General features: G+C 44.8%; 1 protein-coding gene across 1 annotated transcript in view; it reads right to left on the bottom strand.

Moving 5' to 3' along the window:
• LOC147018634 (uncharacterized) overlaps positions 1-22,982 on the bottom strand; it is a 195,090-nt gene that overhangs the window by 70,479 nt on the left and 101,629 nt on the right. Inside the window, exons 10-13 of the mRNA XM_085898518.1 lie at positions 11,267-11,348; positions 7,599-7,762; positions 3,511-3,653; positions 3,296-3,414 (exon numbers count right to left, since the gene is read on the bottom strand). Of these exons, the coding sequence (XP_085754644.1) occupies positions 3,543-3,653; positions 7,599-7,762; positions 11,267-11,348 (357 nt within the window). The 3' untranslated portion in view covers positions 3,296-3,414; positions 3,511-3,542. The remainder of the gene's footprint in view (positions 1-3,295; positions 3,415-3,510; positions 3,654-7,598; positions 7,763-11,266; positions 11,349-22,982) is intronic.

The following is a 22,982-nucleotide window of genomic DNA, read 5'->3' as shown; positions in this document are numbered from 1 at the left end:
CCCGCGCGCGCTGCCGTGCAATCCCGGCGCGGTCCCCAAAATAGCTACGGCCGCTACTCGGCCTTTGTCCACCGTCAGGTACCGTCGTTGTCGTCGCACACTCGTGCACAAACTCTCACATGCCACGACGCTCACACACCTCGACTTGACATTCACACCGGGACATGCGGTTGCATGTTCGCGCATGCCAACCACCATCTCCCTCACATACAGCGACCTCACACATGCAGTTCCTCACACATGCAGTTCCTCACACACGGCCGTTCACTCACGCATGCCATTTCCCTCGCACACGTGGTTCCACTCACACATGGTGCTTCATCCACAGACGGTGTTTCATACATACACGGCGTGCTGGAAAGCACGCATTTCGGCACTCTCGCAACCACGCACACCATATTACTCACACGCGGTCTCTTTCACAACACAACCTTTCACCCACGCCATGCGCGCGTTTCAGCACACATTTCGCCACACTCGTGAACACACACACCGGGACATTCACAATGGGAAATCGCGTCACCACAAGGGTTCCCGGGTCCTTCATACCCCCCAAGCTTCGTGTGCACCCGTCAACAGCACTCGCCCCCTCTACCTCGCAAAGCTCGACCGGAACCACCTGGTCGAGATCCGCTTCAAGGGAGCATAGCGTCTCCCTCCATTCCTGAAGGAGGCTATCCGGCTGCTTGTACCGGGTCACGACACATTCCCCGAGCTCCTCCTCATTGTCCTCTACTACTTCCATATGTGTGTGCGCTCGTCTTTCACCCCGTCTTTATCGTGTAGTCTCTCCTCTACCATTTCCATCTCACGCGTCTCTGTTATTTATCTTACTTCCTGCGTCTCCCTTCGTGTCTCTGTTAATTCTATCTCCTTCGTCTTTACGTGTCTTATACACGTCTCAGTCACCCCATTTAATTATCCCCTCTGCGTCACCATCACTTTTCCGTCACCTGCACGAGTCTCGCCCAACGCGTCTCCCGAATTATTTTGTCCTCCACCGCAGGGCCAACACAATCCACACTCTCCCTAAGCTCACTCGCTCCAGCACGTGGCGCCGCCATTTTGAGCTCCACTGCCCACGTTTCGCTCCTCGCAACCGCCATTATTGCCTTTTGCCCAGCCTGGAGTTCCAGCCCCATGTGCTGCATCTCACCCCACATTTCTTTCATTTCCTTTTTCATTTGCTGTGCAATCGTATCCATTTTGTTATTCATTTCCTTCATCTCGTTTTTCATCCTGCATGCATTTTCATTCATTTCGTTCATTGCTTCTGCGTTTACTCTCATTGCTCCCATCAATGCATCCAACATCCCTCTCACGTCAGCCAACCCCGTGGCAATCGATTCGCCATTATCTGGCGCGGACCCGGCGGGGACTGGGGAGGGATTTTGACGGAGGAAGGGGCGGGGGGATGTCATATACCGCGGCCTCCGCCTCCATTTCGAGCTCTGGGTTCGGTTGTAGGGGAAATTCACCCTACATATTCATGTCCTGCACGGGGAATTCGTCCTAGGCCTCTGGTTCCATTAACTCGACATCCACCTCACTATTCACCTGGCTCAACTTGCCTTGGCTCAACATTTTGCGTACTGGGAATAAAATTTATAACGCTCGTAATTTGGGTATACGGGGGTGGGGGGGGGGGGGTTTGCTCCGTATACCCCTGATCCGACTCCGTGAATTTTGCTACGGAGGCAGAGGGGTTCGGATCTCCACTCCTGACAACCAATGTTATGGTGCCGGGGGTCTGCCGCCAACCGACCGCTCTGAACAGAGCCGCAAGTCGAGTCGGCCCGACCGATCGCCCGGAACATAGATCGCCGCCCGGATAAGTCCGAGTCGACGGGTCCTTATACAAGAACAGAAATACACCAAACGGCAGATCACGTGGAGTAAGGTCGATTGCCAATCTTCAATGTACCTAAATACCCACGTGATCCAACCACCGGGGTATTCCACCCTTGACGGAACTCGTACGGAACAAACCGCCGAAGCGAGCTTGTCCCGTGCACGATTCCGAGCAGCTTAATCGCCGAGAACCGTCGGTCCAAAAGTCCCCCTTTTACGGCAAACCAAAGGCTTTCTAACTCCCAACACACGAAATGCTCAGTCAATGAAAGAATCGACGCGACGAGCTGGAAACATTTAACAATTGGGGTATTTATTAATAATAATAATAATAATGAGGAACTAGGGAAGCATGTTAGAGCAGAACTATTCCGACTATATGAAATGAAATGCAAAGATTTACAGCACACAAAGCACTTAACAATTTCCTACTTATTAGACGGGCCCACGGACACACGTTCGCACACACACACCCAATAAATAGTGGCTGAGGCCTTTAATAACGAGCTCCAGCTCGGAGGACAGGTGAGCTGAAACCCAGAACCTATCTCAAACCTCTCCACCTCGTGTTGTCTTCAAGTTGTTCGGACCCGGGCTCCAGCGAGAGCGAGCTGGATCCAATCGCCGTGAGCCGCGATCCTTCCCGAGCTCCCGCGAATCCTCCCGCGCTTCTCAACACGTGCTGGTGAGAAGAGGCACCGATCCTTCCCGTCGATGCGTCGCTTCCCCGAGGAACCACCTCCAAGAAGAGGTCGATGAGTTGCACCAAGCCGGGAACCAAACAGAGAACAAAGAGCTCAACGAACCAAGAAGAAGAAGAAGCCACCATTCGCAGCTCGAGCCGAGCAACCGGCTCAACTTTCTTCCAAAACAAAGCAGCTCTCCAAAAAGCCTACCGAGCCAAGCAGGACCCGAAGCTCTGCTGAACAGCTCCTCTGCAGAAGCAAAAAGCTTCTGAAGGCCTCAACCCTAACCCAAGCCAAACAGGACCCAAAGGTCTGCTGAACGACACAGCCCTCAACTCTCAACTCAGAACACGAACCAAGAAAGGATCTCCTCTTTATCCTTCTCCGCCCCCCCTCCCCCGCGCCCGGCGTGACTCATGCCCTTGTGATCCATCCCCCGCTCAACCACGAGTGGGAGGGAGTTGTTGACGTCATGAATCACGGGACGGAAGGACTCTTCTTCCTCTTCGCAGACGAGGGGGAGGAACGTCTCCATCGTGTTGGGATCGCTCTTTAACTATTAAAGCGGATCCGCAGCGCATCTAATCGATTTCTAAACATTTAAACAATGGAAAGTGAGCTATCTAGGGAACAAGCACATGTCGACATAGCTGACTAAAGGAACCTGTATGTTGTGTGCAAACAAATTCCAAATTCGTAACAGTATCTTGGAAAGACTTTAAAATTTGCTCAGAATGCCTTGAGTCACCTCTGAATACCTTATGTTGCACGAGTTGTACACGCTGCAGGAAGATTACACGAGGAAATTATGCTGCAGGGAAATTTGCAGCAAGTGTTCTGCACATCCCTCGTGCCAAAAAGGCCCTTGGAATGAACGCTAGAACAGTCCAACAATGACAAAATAAATTCTACATGTTCGGTTTCTTATGATAGAGTATATAACACGAGAGAAAAGTTAAATCTGGAATATTACCTTCAACAATGTGTTCCTTTTTGGTTCACGAGTCAGTAAGCGACCACTATATTCGTTATGGGTGTGTGTCTGTCTGTCTTGGGCTTGAATCTCTTCAGACAATGGCGAATGCGTTTAAAGATTCCTTTCTTCTTTCGCTTCACCTACAGGTACAACAGGTCACAGAATGATTATGTTGAATCAAATACTGTTACATCTGCCCTTACTTATCATAATAGTTACATGACTTTAAAATAAAAAAACTAAAAAAAAATAGTCTGTCTGTCCTGAGCATAGCTCCGTGGGTTTTGATCCGATCTTGATAAAATTAGGGTGCGAGGTTAGTATCATGATCTAGTTGTGTTTTCCGGAAAATGGGCATGCTGCGCCAATTATGGGCAGAGCCACGTCCAAAAAAAACGTGTTTTTAGCGCGTAGCCGGTTTCAAGTTACATCTTCTCCAAGGGGGTTTGTCGAATCTGGCAGCGGTTTTGGTATTTGGTTATCCCAATGGCACCTGCATAGCCCCACGGAGCTCGATTTTTCATTTTCATCCCAAGGGCAAGGTCACAAGATCACGAACTTAGAAAATGTCAAAAAAAAATCAATAAATTGGGTTTTCAACTGTTTCAAATGAAAGTTGGTATGCAAGTAGTGCTCTTCGAGTACTACAACTTTCATCATTTACGTTTTTCCCGATTCCCGCCAGTTTGCCCGTGGTGTTCCCTCGAAGGTCAAAAAATAAAAAAGGCGAACCGTGTACAGTGCTCGTGAACCATCACAGTCTTCAAACTTGTGATAATTAAAAACGTTGCACACAGTACATATATCACAACAAATGTACATGGAGTTCACGAGGAAAGTAAGAACCATGTGACAATAACGATGAGTAACAGCAGAAATTTTCAGACACAACCAAGACAGTTTACTTCAATGTCGAAGCCATGATGAAATGGGTTGAGTTTCTTCTTCTTTATTCTTTAACAACCACAATTATTCCCACGTTTTGTGGGATTGGCCGGGAGACATATTGGCCCAAGTCTTCCACAAACTGTCTGGCCAAGCCTGATGTTCGAGTTAAGTAGATAGGGCAGGAATTTGGAATTTGGCAATGACATCAGCGATAGCTTGCCCACTCTCCGTAAAGACGGGACACCCGTTTAACGTCCATCCAAGGGACGATACACACTTTGATGAATCATCTTGCCTGTGAAACACCACATTAACAGTTTATAGTTCGGTGTGCTGTGACAGTCCTCAACACAGTGCCACAGTACTTTTGTAATTAGAGGAAAATAAGGAACATCACTGTATTTTCTTAATATCACTCTGCTGTTGTATTTTCATGGCTAAATAATAGAGAGGTCAGTTATAAAGTGGTTCGATCAGAAACTTTGTGTTGCCCTTTTTTAGCACAGAGCAGAACATTCAGCGCTTAGGTTCCTCAAAACAGGCACAAGTTTCTCAATAGTGATAAATGTAATCTCTCACCTGATTGCTTCTGGTAATAGTTTTTCATAAATTATTTAACTGCGTTTTGATCTTTGATGACATATTTGATGGAAGTATTATGAAAAAGATTAAGTTTATAAAATTACAATCTCCTTTATAAGGCTGAATGGCAATGTGGATTTTATTTCATGTGAGTACTAAAACTTCAAATGAATTTGTATCATTGTTTGAAATATTTTGTCAACCACTTTAAATATTTAAATGATATTAAATGCACAACATTATAATTTGCTCATCTCAGTGAAAAAGTGTGAATTTTGCTCTTCCTTCCAATGACTTGTGGATAATGGTAATATTTGGTTTGGTGTGCCGGGAGGATTGAACAAAATCGAAAATGTTCTGTGAAATAAATAAATAAGGCTGAGAAGCACTGTTCGGGGACATCCTGCCAGCCCGAAAGGAGTTCATCCTTCTTAAAAACAAACCAATGTCATGTGAGCATTCATGAATCGAGAAAGCCCATGGGTCTTTGAGAAAGCCAAGACAGTTTTTTGATAAGTGGTTACAATCCTGGATGGGTTGCAGTATATTCAACTGATAGTGTGGGAATTGGTAAAATGTCTTCTCTTCATGACGGACACCGTGAGATCCTTAATGTCCAACAACTAAAGCCATTTCAGGCACATTTCATGTGTGCCTGCTGAAAAATGTCGCACCAAGAACCAGCTCGAAGGCAGCTCCTCCCATGGATGAGGGGAGAGGAGGGGAGGTGGATGAAGCGAAGCGTGGCAAGAGTCCAAGTTCTATAAAAAGGATGTGTATAAAAACCTCTGAGAGAGAAGGGTGTGCATAAAGGTAGGAAGGAAGGTAACGAGGCTGGGAGAAAGGCTAAGAGATTTGAAGCTTTGCAGCTTGGGAGAATTACAGACTTTGTTCGGGATTCGATCGATTATTATTTTGCGTACCAACGAGAGTCTCCTCTCATCCTTCTCTCCTCTCGTCCTTCCCTCTTTGCATGCTTCTTTCTGTCATTCGTTTTGCTTTGTTCGCTCGTGTTATTCTTTCCTGAATCTTCCACTTTCTTCATTATCTCCTGACCTTCCGCCCTTGCATACCTTTGCTTTCATGTTCCCGCATTCGATAGTTCCATTGCTGGGCTCACAGTTTCTTCTACAGCACCCAGGCGTCCTGTCAGAAGATCCATTAACTACGTGCCACGAGTGACTTCACTGCCCCCATGGGAAAACACCGGTGGTGCGGCACGGCTGTGCAAAGAACAGGAGGGGGAAGGGGCATGGGGTGGGGGGTGAGTGGAGGGGTTGGTCCCAGTTTCAGTCAGGACGTTGGAGCCATTCTCAACAAGTGTAAGGGATGCAAGAGGTTCATTCTATCCCTATCTCTATCGGCTCATCTTCGTCACCAATCATTCATCCCATCATCCTTTGCAAAATCACTCATCTCTCCCCTCTACATCAGATGCATGATGCCAGCATATGTACTGTAGAGTGTTAAGTCATTGAAAAACGAGGGCCGGTCTCTCACGTAGGGGCTAAGGTGGGATGGATACGTGCTGCAATTGTACATCTATGTCATTCCATTGTTTTCTCTGCTTGTAAATACTTGTTTGGCCTGCCATTGAGAAGACTTGCATTTTTGTTCCTTCCACAAATCTCTATTTCTTTAAGAAACAGTGTCCTGACTTATTCTCTCCATTCTGATGGCGGCGTGACACTGCTGAAGCATTTGGCCACCTTGGATTCGTTATTTAAGTTCAATCTCGGACGTGGTTATGTGATGTTGGTTCCGCTCGGCCGGCTGACGAAGGTCTGTTGCGTAACTGCTGGCATGGTACCCACTCAGGGTTTTACGTATGGAAACAAAACTCTGGGCGTGGGATCCCGCAGGAAGTTCTCGGGTGACTGGAGATTGTGGTCTCTTAAAGACATGCTGTCCTCTCGGAGTTATCCAGAGGCGACATCCTGAAAACAATCACAATATATATATTGTTTGTGGCCCCATCACTCAATGGTGAAGAACCATTTGAAGAATTAAAAAATTCTCATATCTGGATTTTGATCTTCACCAAAATCTAATAAATTCTTCCTTGTCAGACACCTAACCTGTCCACCAAATTTTGCCCGAATCAGTCCACAACATTTTGAGATATCGTGCTCACAGACAAACCAACAGGGGTGAAAATATAACCTCCATCCACTTTCAGTGATGGAGGAAACCAGTCTGTAGACTGACCTGGTCTGGAGACATATCCAGGTGGGAAAGTTGTCAACCATTCGGGGAAAGAAGATGGAACAAATGAGCAACCAGAATGGCAATGACCAGGTGAACATGTGCACTTGGGGGGAGCTACATCACAATGGCTTGTGGTGATGAAACTGAAACAAGCAAGTAAAATTGTTGAGTTATGAAAGGTTAATGGGGAAAATAAAGATCATGGGTCAGAATTGGGGATGAGATCAGATGGTGGTGCACCACTTGCTTGAAGTCCTGGAGGAGAGAACCCATTTCTAAAAGCAAAGAACCACATTTTCATCATAACATTCAATGTGCTTGCTTATACAATGTTCCACCTCACCAGCACAATATAACATTACACTGCAAAAATCGACTCACTAAGAAAAAAAACACAACATAATTACCCGTTTCCTCTGGTTATCGTCCTCATTTTCAATTTCAATTTCAATTTTCTCCTCATTCCCCACCTGCTGCAATTCCTGTTCAACGCCTTCCATTTTTTCTTCCTCTTGTCCCTTCGACGAAGAGCTTGACGTCATCGTATCTTTGTCTTCGTCCATATCATCAGCTAAATTGCAAGGTAAAATTGTACAAATTGTACAAATCATCAAAAAAAGATCATTGTGTACATCAGGGGTCGGGGACGTTTTTGACTCAGAGAGCCATGAAAGCAAAATATTTGGAAATCTATTTCAGTGAGAGCCATATAATATATTTTAAGACTGAATTCAACGAAATGCGAGTATAATAAGCCTCTGAATTTATTCTTTTAAATAATGTTGTTATAATACTCAGCATTAATGGGACTTCTGGTGCTGCATGGATTTGCTGATGGCTTTGTAGTCTGGTTGGTACTTGGTGAGGTTAAGCTTCATGCAAGCGTTGAGGCTTTCATCCGTTAGACGTGATCGTAGGTTGGACTTTATATTTTTAAGATGTGAGAATGACTGCTCACATGCATACGTAGATCCAAACAAGGTCAATACAGCAATACTCACAAGCTGCAGTGTGTGGTATGGACAGGAAGCGCGTTCCAAGTTTTGATAATCAGCTAGTCTTCGGGTTGAAGTTTTTTCATCTGTCCACATGTGCTTGCTCGCCAACTCCGCTTTCTGTCGTGCGATTCTTTCCAAATCTTCATTCAGTGACTTGAACTTATTCACCCACATGTTTAAGGCCTTCAGGTCAGCCACTTCTGCTTCAAAATCTCTGACGGAGACACCAGGAATGTAACTCAGGTCGGCTGTGTTCAGTGAACACTCGTTTGGATGGGTGATGAACTTAAAAAGACGAGTGTGCTCACGAAATTCTCCAAAGCGTGCTTTGAATGACTGTAGGAGACTGGATGTGAAGCCAGCTAACTGGTGGAGATCAAAGCTTTGAGTGGGCTCACTTGCTGTGCATGCATCTTTAAATTGTCTCAGTTTTTCAAAATGTAGTAAACGACCTGTTTCAAGATCCATGATAAAGAGCTCCAGCTTGTTTTCAAAAGCAAACACGGCTTGTTGAAGGGATAACACTGTATTTCCAATGCCTTGCATTTTCACGTTGAGCTGGTTCAGATGTTCAGTCATATCCACGAGATAGTAAAACTTGAGGAGCCACTCAGTTTCGGCTAGCTCAGGATGCTCAATCCCTCTCATTTCAAGGAAAATCCGGATTTCGTTCAGGCAAGCCGCAAAACGGGTAAGCACCTTCCCTCTTGACAACCAATGCACATTGCTGTGCAAAAGCAGACCGTGATAGTTATTTCCAACTTCATCCAGCGGTGTTTTAAACTGGCGACCATTTAAGGCTCGGGCAACAATAAAGTTGATCACATGAATGACCAGCGACATCACTTCGCCAAGCTGCCCATCACACATCAGAGCACAAAGTGCCTCCTGGTGTAGAATGCAATGGAAACTTAGGATGGGTCTATTTTCATGTTCACGGAGAAGCGCCACAAATCCTTTGTTTTTCCCCACCATACACGGAGCACCATCAGTACACACTGAGATAAGTTTATCCATGGGTAGATTTATTTCTTGAGCGAACTCCATGAAAGACTTGAATCAATACTCACCTCTTGTGGACCCTTTTATTGGCAGAAGAGCAAGACTTTCTTCGCGCAGTGTATCACCAGCAGCATATCTTGCAATCACACTGAACTGTGACAAATGGCTTACGTCTGTTGACTCATCCAAAGCCAGGGAAAAAAACGGCGCTGTATTTATGTCCTTCACTTGCGTTTCCTCCACTTGGTTTGCCATCATGATGGTACGATCATGAACAGTTCTTGCCGACAGAGGCATGTCTTGTATCCGTTTGATTATCTTGTCTTTGTTCGGAAGATCATCAAAAAGTTCATTGGCTACATCCAGCATGAACGTTTCAGCATACTCGCCATCTGTGAATGGTTTTCCGTTCCTCACCATTGCTAAAGATCCAGCAAAGCTGGCGGAATTATAGTCACCTTGCCGGGTCCATACGCGGAGTTGCTGCTGGCTGGCTTACACCCTGCTCAGTAGCTCTTGGCACGCTTTCTTTCTGGTCTCCCGCAGAATATTTTGATGCAAAGGTAGCATGGCGTGTGTCGAAGTGCCGCTTTATATTCGACCGTTTAATCGATGCAATTTTGTCATTGCAAATTAGACACACCACAGAACCTGCTCTCTCCACAAAGGCGAATTTCTCGCCCATTCGTCCTGAAATGTACAATACTCCTCATCTTTTTTTCTTTTCGCCATCTTCTTCGTCGAAGGGTTAGCTTTGAGCAAATGCGAGAGAGAGGGAGATGTTGACCCAACTGAGGCTTGGCAAATAGCGAGTCTGGCTGGCCTGCGCACGGGCTGACATACTCGAGAGGTGCGGCGCGGCCGGCCGACTCTGGGATGATGTCGCCTCAGCGGTGGCGCGTGATTGGTCGAGATGAATTCCGTGACGCGTCTCGGCGGCGGCACGTCATTGGAGGAACCTAAATCACTAGTCGCCTCGGCCGCATGACTGGACGAAACAAAAACCGCTTCAGCCAATTCGGAGGCGTTTTTTCTTCTCTCCTTCTGCCAAGTTCAGCCCTGCACGTGAATGAAGCACGACACCATTCAAACTATAGGTAAAGCTTCCGCGAGAAATATTGGGCTTTCAAAGTTTCAATCTCCAATTTTATCTGCGAGCCAGATGCAATCATCAAAAGAGCCACACCTGGCTCGCGAGCCACACGTTCCCGACCCATGGTGTAGATCATCCTTGCCTTCTTCCTTGTCCTCTTTCGCAGGCCAGACGCTTGAAGAAGTTTCTTGAAAGAAAGTTGAATTTGCACAAACATATGTACCTCATGTGTTGTATTCATGAACAAGACTAAAATTGGAATCCTAAGAGAAAAATTATATGTGTTGCTGAGTTGAGGTCTAATTTCCCATTTACGGGGCAAAGTTTTTTTCTCTGGATGATGTTGTTGTGACAGTTTTCACTGATGAAGAAGTGAAGACAGATTTTTTAAAATATCATATATATTGTAACAGTTACCAGTCTGTCCGGTTTTCTGATTGGAATCCGATGAGTTGCTTAGCAACCACATCAGCCACCCAGCAGAGAGATCTCTGGTCGGGTCCTTGGTAGGGGGTGATTACCTTTGCAGGCCACTAGTATATATGTGTATATGTACATGTACTTCTCGTTTTGCTTGTTTTTCCATGCCTTGGACTCCGTAAAATGTTTCATCAAACTTTAAAATACTTGTCAAGTGTGCACATCAATTGTACATCTGGCGAACTCATTTATCAGCAACACACTGAGCTTGTAGTTAAAATAACAGACACAAGGTAACAAAGTAAGGATTCATACAAGTTATCCAAACACAGGAGAGCAATGGCACTCTTTCAGTTTGCTCAGGTTGGCCTGGACAAATCTTAGTAGAGCACAAACCACCAACCTGAGTCCTTAAATCTATAACTAACTCATCTCTAATAATCTCACACAATATTTTAGCAAAGCTGAACATGGATCAACAGTGCTATCACAAGAAAATAAATTGATGACTTGCATGTAACAAAGAGGGTTTTTTTACTCTTCTTAATACTGATATTCCTACCTTGAAGTTTCAGACAGCATGGAAAACATCTTCGAAGAAAATGCCAAATGCGTTTGAAGAAATTCTTGTTCTTTCGTTTTGCCTGCAGGACAACACAACAGATCACAGAATCACGATATCGTATGAATGCGATTAGCTCTGCCACACGTCACTTGGTTCACACTAAGCACATAATTTGTTACTCATACTGTCATGATTCATAATATCTAAATTCCCATTCAACACTGTACAAACTTAAAAACCAAACACACAAACTACAAAAAGAACAATAAACCTCTTTGTAGGTCAGTTTAAAAACCACAGACTGTGGGCAATTAATTGGGTAGACACACCAAAATATTTAGATCAAATACCAGCACAAAAAAAATCCAGTACTCTGACATTTTTTTTTTCTTTATAGCAGCAAGGCTCATGGAACAGCAAGGTAGAACTGACAGTGGGACAAACAACAGGGTAATGAACGGACAGGAAAAGAGGATAGGTAGGAGGGAGGTTGGTTGGCCTGGGCACATCATGGCTCTGTGCCTTCTCGCTTGACTTGGTTTGCTGGCGAGTTGCAAGCACCATGCGTCTCACTCATCAGCAGGTTAGACCTCACAACGTTACCCCTGATCCTCATCTACCAATCTACTTTTCCGAACACTTTCACTTGCTTTTATTGTGTTCATTTTCCACCCATTGTGATTATCTCTACATCATCCTGTGTGTATACAAACATGATTATCTCTACATCATCCTTTGTGTCTCCCAAATGTTTATTGGATGAGGTAAGGATTAAGGTTTTGGGTTTGTCAAAATGAAGACCAATTACTGCACTGTGGTCCCAAGAAGGAAGCCAGACACAACAACACACAGGCGCGCGCACACATATGCACACATGCACGCACACATATATGTTATGTACTGGTAAGTACTTACAAAAGTTATTTTATTTGAAGTTATAACCTTAACTTATCAGCAATTTACTGATTTCCCAACTGCCCAGATCATCAGCTGGGCACCGTTTTTCATCGAGGTTTTGTTTCTCATATCAGACCTGTTACAAGTTGTGCCCTCAAGGAGGGGTGGTGGGGAAGAGTAAAATTTTCTGATTGATTTATTGCTGTTATTTTGAGGGTTTGGTTTGAAAAAACATATTTTTTACAAAATAGCGTGTGGAGATGCCGTCCTTCCAACCACTGGGATCGATGCAACAAAAAAGCATGGGAAACTCGCACAGAAATAAAACAAAGAAAACCACTCGGAGTAATACAATGTGGGGGAAAAAAAAAAACTCTGTGTAGATCATGCCTTCACCAATTGGGCATCTACCAACATGAGGCGTAGAAACCCACAAGCGTAACATTTTCAATCATACTTAACTCTAAATTCATAAATAGCCCCGACCACAACAATTACATCATAAACTAGAGGGGGAGCACTCGGGAGAGTGCAAAACCTCCGCCGCCAATACTGCTGGGTCACTCAAGTGAACCTTATATCTTATTCATTAAATATGACGTGAACAGTGTTGACAGTTATAGTTCTTTTCTCCATTTTTTTTTGGGGGGGGGTTGGAAATCACTTAAAACATGTAGAAATGCAAAAAAAAGAAATCGAAATTTTGTTGAAAAAAGTTGCAAAAAATTTTTTTTTCTCTAACAATTTTTTTTGGGGGGGGGGGGGTTGGATATCACTTAAAACGTGTAGGAATGCAAAAAAAAAAATTTCGGGGGGGGCAAAGTCCAAAATCTAATGGCATGATCCTTGGACCATACCTAACCCCCCACCAAGTTTCGTCGAAATCCTAATCACTTAAAACATGTAGAAATATTGAAAAAAAAAGATAGAAATTTTGTTGAAAAAAAAGTTGCAAAATTATTTTTTTCTCGAACAATTTTCTTTTGGGGGGGGTTGGAAATCACTTAAAACATGTAGAAATGCAAAAGAAAATTCTCTAACAATTTTTTTTTTGGGGGGGGGGGACCAAGTCCAAAATCTAATGGAATGATCCTTGGACCATACTTAACCCCCCCACCAAGTTTCGTCGAAATCCTAATCACTTAAAACATGTAGAAATCACCCATCGGGTGAGAAGAAATCGGTGGTCCATGAAGCAGCAGAAAAAAAAAAGATCGAAATTTTGTTGAAAAAAAAGTTGCAAAAAATTGTTTTTTTCTCTAACAATTTTCTTTTGGGGGGGTTGGAAATCACTTAAAACATGTAGAAATGCAAAAAAAAAATATTTCTAACAATTTTTTTGGGGGGGGGACCAAGTCCAAAATCTAATGGCATGATCCTTGGACCATACCTAACCCCCCCCCCCACCAAGTTTCGTCAAAATCCGTCGAGGAGTTTTTCCGTAATACTGTTCACAAACAAACAAACAAACGGGTGAAAACAGTAACCTCCGATCTTCGATGGCGGAGGTTAACTTGAGTGATCATAGAACACCTTACCCCAGAAAATCAGGTGAGGCTTGATTATCCGGCATGTTACCAACCAGAAAGCTTTAATAAGCAACATTTCAAATGTCATTTCTTACTTGTACATTTAACTTTTTTTAAAGTTTTTATCCGTATATACAAAATTGAGGCTTGTGATCATACTGTTTTTATCGTCGCATAATGAAATATCGTCGCATCCACCCATTGTGGTATTGAATAAACCTTCTGCAATCAAAGTTGAAAAATGGAAGAGGGTGGTTTTGACTTTGCATGAGAAGATTAATATTTGCAAGAGACTGCAGAAGGGGGAAAATAATAACGTGCTGATGAACGAGTACAATGGAGGCTCCTCTACCATCTACAACATGAAGGCACAAAAAGAAGAGTTACTGCATTTCTCTGCAAGTTCAGAAACATGTAAATCGGTGAAGAAGCAGAATACTCAACATAAACCTCAACCGGAGCAGTTATAGATAGTGTGTTATACAATTGGTTTCCACCAAAATGTTCTGAAGGTATCGCTGTCTCTGGGACACTTCTAATCAAAAAGGCCAAATATCTTTATCATGAAATGGCTCCAAATGAACCCTATGCCTTTTCCGATGGCTTGCTCTCCTGCTTCAAACTCGGTCATGGAATAAGACTGGATCCATCGGGTGAGAAGAAATCGGTGGTCCATGAAGCAGCAGAAAAATACTAAGAGTCCTTTCATAAATTAGCAGAACATGAATCGTCACCATATCAAATATACAACGCGGATGAGATGGACCGTTTCTGGTGGTGTTCGACTTGCTGGTGCTGGTGAAACACGTGCTTCGGGATTTAAACAAAATAAATAGAGTGACTGTGCTTATCTGTGCTAATGCCACAGAGGCTCATCAAGTGACACTTTTCGTGATCGATAAATATAATCGGCCAAGAGCGTTTAAAGGCCAAATGCATTTACCAGTTGAATACAAAGTGCAAAGTAATATTTGGATGGACAACAAAAATTTCCATTATTCATTCCATCACATATTTGCATCTGTTAAAAAATATTTTCAAATAATTGAAAAAACATAAGAGAGATTTATTGTCTTACTTGATAACTGCAGTGCACATCCTCATAAGGCTGAGTTAGTGTCAGGTAACATTTTTACCATTTTCTTGCCAGTTAACGTTGCATTGTTTCCAACCGATGGACCAGGATATCATTCAGATTATGAAATGTTTTTACAGGAAGCATTTCCGAAGGAAGCTCATAAATCATGAAGAATATCTTCAAATTTCCCATTCAAATTACAATATCAAATATGCAATATACAATATTGCCTGTGCATGGGATTCTGTTAAATGTGAAACTTTAAGGAGAACCTTTATTCCAGCAAATATGTGAAATGTATGAAGGTATTGTGCACTTGATGAAAGCATGAAATCTGGCATGTGACGAGTGCATGTCCAGAGTAAGAAAACTGGCTCTTGGGCCATTGCAAATTTACTCCATGATGACTGTGACAACCAATTTTCCAAACAGGCGGGAACACGCCTTATGAAGTACTTCTAGGTATCATGATAATGTAATAAAATGAGTATAATCATGGTATTATGTGTTATTTTCCCATATGTATGTATGTATGTATGTATGTATGTATGCATGTATGGCCTGGAAAGATGCTTACTTACATACTGTTTATTCTGCTTGCAGGTGCTGACCCTAACTCATTTGCAATGTCAATCTACATTGTGAACTCTGGTGTTGTGCCAACATTTAATTAGTGTTTGGTGGTGGTCAAACTAAATATTTTGACGAACAATGACAAAGGTACACAAGATCATGGATCCTCAGCAGCCTGCAGAGACATCCAGTAGGGCATGTCCAAGAGACTGGGCCACATGTTTTCCATGTCAGGAAGAAACTTCCGAGTCACTGATCTGCCCAGTTAACTAAAGGTGAGGCACAGAGGGAGCAGGTTACAGAACTATAGCCAGCAATCTTCATGCATTTGGCAGGATTGGCTATCAGCCAAGAGCAATATCCTCACAATACATCTCACAACTGGATAATGGTGATGAAATTGAGTATCTATGATCCTGAATGGGCCAAATATCAAAACACAAGCAAGTTTCACATCAGTGCCTCAACCAGTACTTACAATCTCACAGCTGTTGATGTTCAACAGTTTTGTGTACCGTCGGGAGACCTCTATTGCAGCAAGTGCTACAAGACAGCCAACAACGAGAGACACCTCTGCCAGTCTATCTCGGAGTGATGGTTCACACAAAGACATGCAAGCGTGATCTTGTGGACACTGTTCAGCTTAGGACTATCTCATATGACTCGTGCTGAACATCTCCACTGATGTAGGAAACAAGATTTGTTAACACTATGAGACTGAGAAAGCTGTCTGCCCTCCTTATCTGAGAGGTGGTATCTTCACAACTGCTGCAGTTGATAACATAGAACACAACCCAAGCTCGACAACTACTGATGATTCGTTCCATGGAACAGACATATCGCTGTTTCAGCATCCAAATTCTGACACCAGTGGAGTGAAATGGGCCATACAGCATTGTGATGATACCCAGACTGCCTCCAAGAAGACCTTGGCCCAGTAGCCAGAATCGTATACCAGTGTGCCTTCAGCCCAAGTGCCCAGAAAGGGCAAATTCATTGTAATGTTCGGTGAATTGCACACGGAAATGGCAGCTCTTAAGACACTTGTAGATCTACTCGACAATAGTGGATGGACCAGTGTACTAGTAGAAGCAGGTGTGGCCACATCTGGCACTGCGGATTCATTTCTTGAAACCTCTCATGTTACTCAAACACAGCGTGCTCATCAGGTGACAGCCTGCGCTCTGTACCTACTCCTGCAGAACGCATATGACCAAGATGGGCAAAGCCTGCAAGAAGGAGAAAGCATATTGCCTCGAGAAGACTGGTGTTCCGAGCAAGCTGAAGTCAGTCCTCAATTCCAGTTTTGGCTCATCATACTGAACCTTGGAGCTCGAGCTAATGATCTCGAGTTAATGCCGTGTTGGAGCTCAAGCTAATGATATATGTGAGAGCAATATGTGAGGCAGACTTCTTGATGTACGTGGATGCTTTGACCAAGATCACACCCTGGTTCTTTGCTCTTGACCACAATAATTATACCAGGTGGGTTACTGTCCATTTGTGTGACATGGTAACAATGGAAATGAAACATCCAGAGATCTTTACAGTTTCTCAAAGGAAACTTTGTGGTGCAGAAGACAGGTCGAGCATTCTCTGCAATAGCAATAGACCAGGCCCATGAACAAAAAATGCTGACAAAACAAACAAAAATGGTGAAGGGTGATGGTGGAGCTGTTGGCCTGACTGAGAATCCAGCAGCACTGAGGTGATGGATGGTTTGTGGCCATGAAATAGCATAAGTTATTGAAGAGTTTGAAATCTCAACAGAGAGGAGAAAGAAGTCAGATCACAGGCATCATGATCAGGCACCACACACACAGAAGGCAATTGCTAAAGATGTCAAATCACTGAGAGATACAGTAGAAAGACTGGGGATTCCCTTCTGTGAGGATAGCGGTGATCTTCTCATACTGGACAGTTCAGACCTTGTTGATCCTGCTGTCATAAACACTGCACGTCACATTGAGAAGCTTGGACAAGATCAGTACAACATGTATGTCACAGAGCACAGAGTCAACCAAACAAAACATATTTATGAGCAAATCAAGAGGAACAACCTGCCCCTCTTCAGTTGGCCTCCAACCCAACAGAAGTCAAAAGGACAACAGCAGCTAACCTCGCTGAAGAACGACTGTTCTTTGTTCTCCAGGCTATACATTGCCTCACAGATGTGAGATGGGGACCTCAGCGAGTTCTTTCAAAAAGAGAATCAGGCTTGCCCACCTTCGCCGTCACAGATAGGCAAATTGAGAACTGGAGTGAAAATCACACCTGGTAGGCTGCCTGGAAGAACACGTTACTTCACAAATCAGTGTGTCTGCACCAGCTGCAGATGTTATTGTTCTTGATGGAGCTGCACTTGTCAATATGCTGCAACCTGGTCCAGCCATAACATATGACTACTCGCGTGGATCGGCTCGCTATGCTCACCTTTCCACACGACGTTGCAGAGATTTATGCCACAGATTTGCTGTGTTGGCATGATTTAAACCAATCATACAAACATTTATTTTCTACAAATTTGTTTGTAATATTGGTGATATTATATTTATTTGAAATTTCATTGGTAATATGAAGAAGGTCCAAGTGGTCAAAATGGTCAAGAGTCTAAGCTGTCTAATACATCTGCTTAGGGGGTCTTTTGGGTCCTGCGTGTCTTTTGGATCTGTTGGGACTGTTGGGTCTGTTGGGTCTTCAGGGTCTTTGGAGACCTTTAGGTCTTCAGGGTCTTTGGTGACTTTTAGGTGTTCAGCGTCTTTTGGGTCTTCAGGGTCTTTTTTATATTTTGGGAGTTTTGGGTCTTCGGTGACACTTAGGTCCTCAGGGTCTTTTAGGTCTTTTGGATTTTCAGGTTATTTTGGGTATTCAGGGTCTTTTTGGGTCTTCAGTGACTTTTAGGTCTTCAGGGTCTTTTGGGTCTTCAAGGTCTTTTGGATGTTCAGGGTCTTTTGGGTCTTCAAGGTCTTTTGGGTCTTCAAGGTCTTTTGGGTGTTCGAGGTCTTTTGGGTCCTTGGGGTCTTCAGGGTATTTCAGGGTCTTTTGCATCTTAAGGTTCCTCAGGGTCTTTAGGGTCTTCAAAGTTCTAATCTAAGGGGTCTCAGCAGTCCAAAGGGTCAAAAGGTACATTCCAACAGTATGTAAATAACAGACATATACTGTAAGTCACACGGCTGGACGGATGGACGGACGGTCTTCAGACTGGATGGATGGAAGGACGGTCTTTTAGGTCTTCAGGGTTTTTTTGGGTCTTCAGGGTCTTTTGGGTGTTTGGGGACTTTTGGGTTTTCGGGGTCTTTTGCATCTTATGGTTCCTCAGGGTCTGAGAGAGTCTTCAAAGATTTAATCTAAGGGGTCTCAGCAGTCTAAAGGGTCGAAAGGTACATTCCAATAGCAAGTAAAAGAATAAGACGTACAAGTCACACGGCTGGACGGACGGACGGAGGGAAGGATGGACGAACTCCGGGACCGAGCTCTTTTTATTTATAGATGCAACTGTAGTGTTTCTCCCTCACATCAGCGCTCACCTGCAGCAAGCAAGACGGGTGGACATTGTGTGGGATGAGTACTTTACAGACAGTCTGAAGGCAGGAACACGGAAGAGAAGAGGGAAAGGAGTTAGAAGACGTGTGGAGCCTTCTACTCTAGTTCTTCAGAATTGGATTGAGTTTCTCAGGATTGAGAACAAGATGGAACTGTTCTCTTTTCTGGCAGTCTGCATTGGATCAATGGACACCGACAAGCAAGTCATCACCACACATCACTCTGGCATCTTTTGTAATCAGCGTCAAGATGAAGAAGGCCTTGCTCCTTGCAGCCACGAAGAAGCTGATACAAGAATCATGCTCCATGTGCAGGATACTGTGAAACAAGGGTATACAAAGATCTCAATACGCAGAATTGATACTGATGTGGTGGTTCTGGCAGTGAAAGCAGCACAGCATCTGAACATTCCTGAGCTGTGGGATGCCTTTGTAACTGGAAAGAACTTTCGTATCTTGGCAGCTCATGATATGGCCGAGGCTCTGGGTCCTGAGAAGGGTGCAGCTCTGCCAGTTTTTCATGCATTCACAGGATGTGACACGGTCTTGTTCTTTGCTGGTCGAGGAAAGAAGACTGCATGGGACACATGGAGGTGCTACATTGAGGTGACATCAGCATTTTGCACATCGAGTGCTACACCAGAGTCTGTAGATGTCTCAATGGAGCAACTAGAGTGCTTTGTGATCTTGCTGCATGACTGTACTAGTAATGAGCAGTGTGTCAATCAGGCCCGCAAACAGCTCTTTTCTCAGAAGGTAGAGCACTCGATGGTCCTCCTCCAACAAAGGCAGCATTAATCCAACACACAAGGAGGGCTGCACAGCAAACTGGTTACTGCTGGGGCCAAATTATTATTGTAGCTCCTCAGCTTCCAAGCCCAAGCAAATGGGGATAGAACAAGGGTGACAATGGGGAATGGGATGCAAGCTGGACAACACTTATATAAGCATCAAAGGCCTGACGGGAACTCTTGAGATGTGGCTGTAAGAAGGGCTGTAGAGGACTGTGTGAATGTGTTAAGGCAGTTCTTCCATGTACAGCAACTTGTGAATGTACAGGAGAAAGTGCAGCTCAGTATCACAGCAGAGTATTGAGCATACCGCTTACATACCATTTATCAGTTTAAAGCAGATCTGTGACATTAGCACCAACATGGATGTGCACCAGACAGCATTGTTTGGTTTTAAAACACCATGACTAACTTTACAAATGTGAAATGGTTCCAATATATCAAAATTGTACAGAGACGAGATGTCCCAATCCGAGACATGTGGAAAGTGCATGGAAATTGCAGCAATTTTGGAAAATGGCTGCCACTACTGCCACTGCTGCCTCAGGACATTTCTGCGATGGCCCTGTGGCTAAAAATCTTCCTTTAGATATGGCCTAACTCTGTTCCAATCTTGATGCTTTTATCATTAAGTGCACAATACTTTCACCTATCCGCTGAACTACTGGAGGAAGCTGTGGCCCATTGTAATATTCGCTGAAGGCTCTTCTGATAAAGATGATTTTGAGGGATTTAATGTGCGACGTAAAAAAAATACCATAGCAGACATTATGACCATGGTAAAGAATGTTACCTCCACAAACCCATTGCAAAAGCAACGTGATGATGACATACGAGATTGGGTTGAAGTGGACAAACAAGTTTAAATGACACGTTCCAAGTGATTCCAAACTTATAAACAGTGCACTTCATGCACAGAAACCAAAAGAAAGTGACAAAGAATCAGAAAATGATGTTTGTGAAGAGGAAAAAATAACATGGGCTAATGCTTCAACATTCGATACTTCAATCCAATTCGCAGAGAAGCAACTTTGTTATGCAGTACAGGAAGTTATGCAGTTGCACATTTTGCACTCCTCTTTTATGCAAGAAAAGGCACGAGTCAGCAAAGCAAGCAGATTTCCAGGATTTATTGAAATATCCCAAATAAGAGCAACAAGACCCCCAAAGAAGTGCACCATGTTCTTCCTTCATCTGCAGGGTAATCCAACACTTGTTTTGAGGCGAAGCAACAACATCTGTTGAGGCTCGGAAACATCAACGGCAACAGTAACAACAGCATTTCCTGCCTTTGGCGCCATTTTCTTTTCAGGCTATATCTGCCATGTCATGCAACATTCTTGCTTCGGAGCACTGCAAACCCACATTTATCTGTTTTATGCTTTCCCTTCATCATTCACTCATTCTACGGGTATGAACACTTGGTAGGTTATTATCCTGTGCTGAAAATACTGTTGTGGTTGTGGAAATTCGCAAACCACCATTCAGGTCCCGTCGGTGAGATATCTCTGTAAGTACATGTGTAGTTAGCCCCAAACCCGTTGTTTAGAGGGAATAAATGTGATTCATTCGGGCTGCGACGCTTTGAGATAGCCGTTTTTCTGTTCTATCTTTATTTTGAACCAACCACGTCTCAACCGCCATCACACAACCACCAACCACAACGCCGCTTCACAACAACAACGCCAACAGCCACGATCTTTACCTTCACAACTCGCTCCCGCAAACATCGCATCACCGCCATTCCAAATGGCACCATGGCCATCGGCCACCGCCGGAAACCCTCCACCACCTTCACCTCTCTCCTACGGCCATTCCCGCACCACCTGTGAGCACCGAGCGTCGGGCTGTGCTGGGCTGGTACAAGATACGCGTCGAGCCGCGAGTGCACAATGCGGCCTTTCCGAGGAGAATTCGGATCAGGAATGCTACACGCCCACTTCTGATCCGTCCAATCAGCAAGCGCGGGGCGGTTTGGCCCCGCTCCAGACGCGTCTGTGTGGAATCGAGATATGCAAATTCTAGGATCAGGGGAGATTCACGCCCCTTTTTCTCCGTCCAATGGGCGAGCGTGGCTCCGCCCACGAGCTCATCCGGATCCGGAAATTTGCATACGGGTTCTCCTGCTGGCCTATAAAGCGCCGAGTGCAAGGCGAATCTGGCAGAGTCAGTTTTGGAAGAGCGGAGAGTGGCAGAAAGGCAGAGTCAGTTTGGAAGAGCGGAGTGGAGTTGGGAGGCGAGGGCGTCCCGGTGGTTTTCGGCAGTCGGCTGAGGAGAATTGGGGGAAGAGTCCGAGGAGCTTGGGTCGGAGGCAAGGAAGACGGCGGTCGGCGACGAGGTCGCAGTGGAATCGCTCGTCACGGGACCCAAGCAAGCCAGCTAAACTCTTTCCCCAGAGCATCAACAATTCCCCCTTTCGCCTGCGCTGAGATAGTGCGAAAAGGGGGCCCCATTCCCACCCCACTCCAAGCAGTGCCAATGAAACCCGCGAAGGAGCACGAAGTCGGGGCACCGCCGCGCTGCCACATTTGCGGCTCAGCACGAAGACGCGGGTAGGACCCACCCGGTCTTGCGGACCTGACCGCTCCTTCAGGTCCCGCGCAAATATTGGCCCACAGGCCCCGTCTGCCCCCTGGTCTTTGATGGTGGCCTTTTCTTTTGTTTCTGTGTAAACGTGTGTGTGTGGCACCAGTCTGGTGAAGTAAAACTGTTAAGTGTTGCCGTGTGTCGGTCTTATTCAGTAGTATCTCTGTATCATTGTTTCTTTTGTTACATTTGCTTTTTGTGCATAATTGTTTTAATTGTACATGTGTGCTCTCCATGTGCCGCGGAATAAATGTGCATCATGTTGAACTGTTTTCCCATTTCGCTTCGTCTTTTCTTTAATAGAATCTCCATTTTGCTTCACGTAAAGGGTTGGTAGTGGGCTTAATACGCCCGATATAATTAATCGGAACCGTCGAGGCTGACGATAACACCGCTCGGTTATCCCGATAGTACGGAACGGATCGCTTAAGCGGCCCGTGTCCGGAGTCGACCTGCGGCGAGGTGCGATCGCCCGGTCTACCCTCCGTGTGGGTACTTAGGTAGGTCGAGTTTGGCAAACAACCCTATCCCACGCGGGTGGCCGATTGGCACGATCGTGGTGAGGCCGAAAGGCCCACCCATGACTAGCTCCCGGCGTTAGTCCGAGAGGGTTACGACAGAATTGTCCGTTCGGTGGGCGACGTGTCACGATTCGAGTCACGTGGCCGTTCGCACGCCGGCGGGCGCGAATTCGCAACAATACCTTTCTGTAACACT

Source organism: Eptatretus burgeri, chromosome 10 (assembly GCF_056783735.1).
Source record: "Eptatretus burgeri isolate ZD-2024b chromosome 10, Ebu_testis_v1, whole genome shotgun sequence".
NCBI classification, from domain to species: domain Eukaryota; kingdom Metazoa; phylum Chordata; class Myxini; order Myxiniformes; family Myxinidae; genus Eptatretus; species Eptatretus burgeri.
This window is presented reverse-complemented; position numbering and strand designations above follow the sequence as displayed.